Genomic DNA, 7,134 nt, shown 5'->3' with positions numbered 1-7,134 from the left:
GCCAAAAGTAATTAACTTCTAGAACCTGCATTCTGATATTTTTCCTAGGAATCTGAGAAGCTTTCCGATTCATCAACCAGAGCTCAAAATGTTCTTGCTTGGCCTTGCAACTTGGCAATTTCGAGTCTATATTAAGGAGAATACTTAATTTCGTAGGGGTATAGAAAAAAAAAATTCGCAAATTGATATAGTACAATTTTTTACTGTCAAATTTTTATTTAAGTCCAAGCTTCATCTAATAAATTATGTGTTACATCCCACCACATAATTCTCCCATATAAGTATCTATTATTGTTATTATTATTTTTATTATTATGTTAACAAGAGTTCGCAGAAGATTTAGTGTATGTTTGATATATGAGTTTTGCTGTAGTGTAAATTCATATAATATTTTTCTTTTAAAAATCATAATTAAAAATTCTGCTTTGAATCTTAATTTAAACCCAATTTTCATTATTTTCTTCAAGTTGAAGCGTAACAATAGTGAATAGTGGTGAAAGATTAATGGATGGTCCAGAGTAGTCTTTTCTTTAAAATTGACAAATCATGATCGGTGCACATGCAAGCAAACATGTGATTAGTTGTTATATAGTTTTTAATTGATAATGTTAATCTGCAATGCCGCATATGATTATGCAAACAATTAGTACTTAATAAGACACCACGTGTTGATCTAGATCTGTTACCATATCATTGTGGTAATAATTACAATGTACTTCTTTCTTTTTTTCATTTCTATTATGAAAAGTGATGACAAATATAAAAACACGAGGATTGAAGCTTATCTATATCTATCTGTATATGTGTATATATAGTTAATAAAAAGGGAGATTATCTATTGTATCAATAAATTAAGTTTTTTAAACTGGTGAATTTTTATATTTTTTAATTTTTAAGTGATCTTATACATATTTAATAAATAAAAAATTTGATTTATTGATATTTTAACCTACCGAAGAACAAAATATATTCTTTGATACGTTAACATATTAATAAATTAAATTTTATGTCCGTAAAATTTACATAAAAATAAAAAAATTATGCATAACTAACAGTTAGAAAAATCTAACTTATCAATAAGCATACCAAAAAAAAATCTTTCTAATTTATATTAGCTTAATTGCATTGAGCCTTATTTACCCATCTCAATTAACCACAGTACTTATCCATCTCAGACTAATTGATATAAATTTTTTCATTCTTGAATATTTATTACATAATGGGCATTAGGAATCAAGTTATAAAAAATCGCATTAAGATCCAAACAATAGATAAATCTATTCAGAAAATTACCCTCACTATTAGTAGGATATTATTATTAGTATTGCATAATTTTATAAACTTTATACTTTTTATTTAAGTTTTAAATTCAATTTGAAGATAAATGTATTTCAGACAAGTGATCAGATGCTATTGCTAAATACCATTAATTAGTCTACTCAAAAAGAAGAAAAAAACATTAATTAGTTCTATAGCAGAAGCCAAATATCTATACATACAAATCATAATAATAGAAAAAGAAAAAGGAAAGAAGAAAAAGATCAGTTTTCTGTTTATCCAAGGTTATGTACAATGAAGCGAAGTACTCCATCCAAGGCAAAATTCCCACACCAAGAACAAAACCAATTTGATGCTATTTTATATCTATATATATATATATATATATATATATCTGTGTGAAAACAAAGGGTATCTTTGAGAAAAAAAAAAAAGCAAAAAAATTACTAGTAGAAGAAGCTTCTAGGGAATTAACTTGAAACCTCATCCAAAAGCTTGTACCTTCTGACCTTATTCCTAAACACCACATGCTTTGTAACCCCAGCTTTGCCGTTTGATATATCCTCAGACCTTGTTCTTCTCAATCTCTCTTCTTTCAGCAAAATCCTCTTACGGGTCACCGGCGATGGCGACGGCACCGGCGATGGCGACGGCACCGGTGCCGGCAACGGTAATAAGACCTCGACCGATTTCTGCTTCTTGATTGGGCCGTACTTGACTACTTGCAAGTGATTATTGCTTCCTTGACGTCTCGCAATAAGACTAGTATTATTATTATTATTATTATTACTACTACTACTAATACCTTGTTGTTGCTTATTATTCTTGGGATTAGTAATATTAATCTTGGTAATTGAATCGGAATTGGAAGAGTTCTGGGATTTCTCTTTGGCGTCGTCTTTCTGAGTCAAGCACCAATTGCAGATTGATCTGTTGGAGTCCGCCACATTTGGGTACAGATTGCTACAGTACCTGAGTCATAATAATTTGTTATTATAAATACAAGAAATTATTGATAAATAGTCGAAACCCAGAAGAGATTATATGAATTAAAAACATGGAAATGAAATTAGACATAATATATATATACCTGTGTTGCGATCTGAATTGGCAGAGTTTGCATTGGAAGAGATCGTGGGAGAAGCCATAATCACCACACATGCAACACTCTGCAGGCTGCTGCAGCTGCTGTGATGTAATTGGTGTAGCTTTGCTTGTTGTCATGTTCTTCTTCTTAATTTGTCTTTGGAATTTCATACAATTATGATCAAGCTAGAGAGAGAGAGAGAGAGAGAGAGAGAGAGAGAGAGAGAGAGATGAATATGAATATGCAAGGCCGATGGATGGCCACACAAATAAAAGCCAGAAAACATACAACGGCTCAAGTACTCCCCGGCCTTTTATATTAAATTGGGTTCTCCTTTTTCCAATTAAAAAAAAAATTACATATATACACTATAATATAAAAATAAACTTAAAATATAAATATTAATTAGTTGTCGCCGTGCACAAAACGTTACAGATAAAAATGGTGTCATATGTGATATATATATATATATATAATTGAGGTTGGTGGGGCCCTTATGACGGACACTTAACAACATTCTTTCAATGTCCATCGAGTACTCTCTTTCTTTCACTTCGAAATGCTGTTTTGCTCCCATTTGTGTACATTTTCTTTTCTTTTTTTCTTTTGAGAATGAATGAAAAAAAAAAAAATTGCTCCCATAATTTGTGTACATTTTCTTTTCTTTTTTCTTTTGAGAATGAATGAATGAATAAACGAACCGGAAAAAAACAAAAAAATTGCTCCCATTTGTGTACTTTTTTTTTTTTGTTCTGTTTGAGAATGAATGAAAAAAGTCGAGCGCGTGAAAGGCAGATGGTAGTTTGGCATCAAGCACAAACAATTATGCATGTTTCTTGGCCATGGTATGATATAGAAGTCTCCTAGGACAAAATAGTGTAGCGTTTCTTTAGAGTAGCGGATCAAACTCTAAAGTTCAACTAATAATTACGCAAAAATACCGCTAAATTAAGTTAGTAATCACATATTTTTTGGACACCAAAATATTGCAATTCAAGTCAAATAACTAGCCGCACATTGAGTTATAATTGTATGCTGAAAAACTAAAACACGACCTTAAGAATTCCAAAAATAAATAAATAAATAAAACCTTGTATGTGGAAAATCACTTTTTTCATGTTAAAATTCAACATTATTGATAAAGTGATATTTGTTGCTAGGGATGACAGAAACATCTATATATATAGAAGTGGCTGCAGTATAGTGCGCCATTGAAGATGAATATCACCTTTCATAGTGTACAAGTTTGACAAATAAATAAAGGGAGAAAGAGGGAAATAGGCTAAGACTTAAGATGAATTAAAATTAATAGGCCAATAGTTTACATAAGTTAATAAATAGGCCAAATTATTATTTTCGTCCATAACTTATCTAATTTTGAACCATAACTTGACAATTTATTGTTCATAATTCATGAGTTTTGTCCATAACTTGTCTGGCTATGAACCATAACTTGACAAGTTTGTCCATAACTTATCTGGTTATGAACCATAACTTGACAAATTATGACCTATTAATTTCTAAAACTAAAAATTGGCCTATATACTTTCTTAAGCTTTTCATATTGGCTTATTTTCTATTATTTCCCATAAATAAACCAGCAAAAAAAAAGGTTGACAAATAAATAGCCCTTGTGGGACAACCTTGAGAAATATTTCTTTGAGCATAGTAACTTCGAATTATCTACCTTTATTTTTTTTCCTTTTTTCACTACTTCATATTTCACTAGCTGCAAGAGAAATTTTACATTCATTGGAGATATTTTCTGTTGCACCGATCATATTTCAACAAATATCATATTAGGTAACCTTTTCAACTAAAACTCACATATTAGGTAAATCTTTTTTGAAATGGAAATTAGTATATCAAATGCTGAAAGGGAAGCTTCCGCATCAAATCTCCATACAAGGATACAGATGCCTTTCTATTTAATTTGGTAAAAGATATGCACACTTTTAAAAAAGCTAACAATTCCCCACCAGATTCTTCAAAAAGGAAAAAAAAAAAATGTAAATTTGATTCCTATTGAAACTTGTCCCGTTTGATTCTTTCTATCTTTTTTGATAAATTTTCCCCTTTGGTAAGTTTCTTAAAAGAACTGACTTGAGAATGGCGCCAAAATAACTAGAAATATTTTTCAGACTTTTTTTCCCCCCTAAAACACCTTAATTTTTATGCATAAAATCTGAACTTGTATTTTTTAAGAATATAAACATTAATTTAGACATTTTTATATAGCTTATACAAAAACTTTGTTGGTTGACTACTTATAAATACCTTATAATTGGCCGTCAAATTCACATCAATTTGATAATATCAAAGGAACTCAAATATTATATGCAGCATAATTAATTTAAGGCCCTTCTTGTTGGACATTTTTAGGATGGTCAGGAAGTTACAACTTACCCTAAAATGAGTAACATGTACTTAACCTAAAATGAGTCAGATGTACATTATTTCTGTCTATAGCAACGTGGGAACCCGCTTTAAATTTAAATTAATGATGAGTAGTTCCAACCTATTGCCAATACATGTGACTTATAATTTGAAAAATAATTATATGTTTCTGCGTTGTTATAGAAAGTCCTGAATATTTTAGAATATAAAGTACAAATCTGATTTCTGATCAAGTATGAAAAGCTGAATATAAATTGCTTAAGCGATATTGATGTAAGAAAGAACAGAACAAAATGGGAAAGAAAGTCCAATTTGGTTAAATTCTGGATGCCATTTAAGAAATCACCACAGAGAACTTTTTTTATTTTTTATTTTGGCAGCCATTGAGAGAGCAATCATTTTTTAGTGGAAATATTTTGCCAAGTCTCAGTTGGCGTCCATAACCAATATTGCACCATATATAAACATTCACACAGGAAAATTTCTATGCGAATCACTTGATCACTCGAAAGAAACATGCAATATAAAATGGACGGTCAAAACAACTGTGATTTTAATTATTTATATAAAATTAGAAGAAAAAAAAATTGTTCCAATATTGAGAAGCTTGGTCCAACCAAAACCGAAATGAATATACTCCATAAGTTGGAACCAGTTTGCTTGTCTTTCTATTTTTTTATTCTTATTTTTATTTTTTCAAAATTGCTCTTTCTACAGTTCCAAAAAATTTTTGCTCTTTCTATATTGTATATACAGAGCACAAGATAAATAGACAACAAATATTAACAATACACCTACCAATCTCCTGAAGCCACAAATTTCAACTTTTTCAGGGTCGAATATTCTTGGCTTTCACTCACCTCAGAAACTTGCCAAAATATCAATTAGACCCCTTTTGGAATCTTTATGTGGAAAGAAGATTCTGTGCCAACAAAATAGGAGGGGAAAAAAAAAAAAAGAAGATGGGCCAGCCATGGAGCTTTCTTTTGAAATTGAGTAACTACTTTTTTAATGGGTTTCACTTATTCTACAAGTGTACGTAATCTTTTTCTTTTTTGCTGATTTTTGCTTAGCTTTTTGCTCAGGTTGATGGAGGCGTTATCATTTATATATCTATCATGGCAAGTTTTAGCCTTGGATGTGGAAAAGGGCACTTTGCTTCCAACAACATTCAACCAACAAAAAAAAAAACTAGTTTCTATCTATCTAGAATCGAAGAAGTTGAAATGAATATCAATGCGTGAGCATTTTAAGAAATGAACTACCTACACGTACGCATTATTAATTATAACGATCAACTACCTCTCGCCGTCTCGCGCCAGATGTCTTGGATCTATAGAGTCAGGACCACCTACATTTTTGAGCAGTTTTTGTCTTCACTTCTTAAGCTCAAACTTGAGAAGTTTTGAAATGTGTTTTTGAAAATAATAAGAATCTTACAACAGGATTAAAAAATAATAATAATATCCTCTTGATTGGAAAATATATATATATATATATATATTCTCTTATTTGCTGTAGTTCCGCGCCATCAAATATTCATTAAATAATATTACATCGATATACTCCTTTTTATTCTGATACAATTCTAATGTGATGTAACATTTAAAAATTTACATATATTTTTGTATGGATAATTACGATATTATTTAATATTCACAAATATTCACTAATACCTTGGTTAATGAGGCCTAAGCCATTGTCAATCCGCCTCCTGATGGCACATGCGGGAACCCACTATTTGCTTACTATTTTAAGGGAAAATGCAGTAGATTTATGAAAATAAATAAAATAAATAATATGTTTTTTAAAACTATTTGAAGTAAATAATAAGTTATCACTTAAATGTTTCATTTACTATTAGTAAAAAGATTTTTTTCCACATAAATTTTCATTTTACGATTGATAAAAAGATTTTTTCCACGTAAATAAAGATTTTTTACCGGTCGTAAATAAAACAAACACAAAGTAAACTGTTATTTACTTTAAATAGTTTTAAAATTTATTATTTACTTAATAGATTTTAAAAATATGATATTTATAACAATTTTTGCTATCTTAATTGAATGTCAAATTAATGTGTCAATGTCAAATTTAACATTAAAATTAAAAAAAAAACGTTTTTTTTTACTAACTTTAACAACAAGTATAGCACATGTAAATTTTGATATTTTATTACTATTTATTGATGTGTTAATCTTTTCATACATATAACAATATTTTAAATTATTTATAAATTAAAATTTTAACGAGTTTCAAAGCCTAAAATTTATGAAAAAAAAGTGTTATGCATAGAATATGAAATAGAATAAGACGTCAAATAAGTCATTTTTGCTTTTCTTTTTTGCCATGTATACGATATTGACATTAGA

The 7,134-nt window shown here is 29.4% G+C and overlaps 1 protein-coding gene across 1 annotated transcript; it reads right to left on the bottom strand.

The window, feature by feature from the left end:
- Window positions 1–1,677: 1,677 nt before the first annotated feature.
- Window positions 1,678–2,658, bottom strand: LOC21408708 (GATA zinc finger domain-containing protein 16). Its single transcript, XM_010100358.2, has 2 exons — window positions 2,369–2,658; window positions 1,678–2,250 (listed from the first exon to the last, which is right to left on the bottom strand). Exons 1-2 carry the CDS (start codon window positions 2,533–2,535, stop codon window positions 1,749–1,751), a joined length of 669 nt encoding a protein of 222 aa, XP_010098660.2. The 5' UTR covers window positions 2,536–2,658; the 3' UTR covers window positions 1,678–1,748.
- Between the last annotated feature and the right edge of the window lie 4,476 nt (window positions 2,659–7,134).

Source organism: Morus notabilis, unplaced genomic scaffold (genome assembly GCF_000414095.1).
Source record: "Morus notabilis unplaced genomic scaffold, ASM41409v2 Scaffold467, whole genome shotgun sequence".
In the NCBI taxonomy this organism is placed as follows: domain Eukaryota; kingdom Viridiplantae; phylum Streptophyta; class Magnoliopsida; order Rosales; family Moraceae; genus Morus; species Morus notabilis.
This window is presented reverse-complemented; position numbering and strand designations above follow the sequence as displayed.

Bases quoted from the DNA above. Each gene is read 5' to 3' on its own strand.
- LOC21408708 (XM_010100358.2), bottom strand. From the start codon at position 2,535: ATGAAATTCCAAAGACAAATTAAGAAGAAGAACATGACAACAAGCAAA. The intron at 2,251-2,368 runs GTATATATATAT...ATTATGACTCAG, and splicing joins CAATTCAGATCGCAACACAG to GTACTGTAGCAATCTGTACC.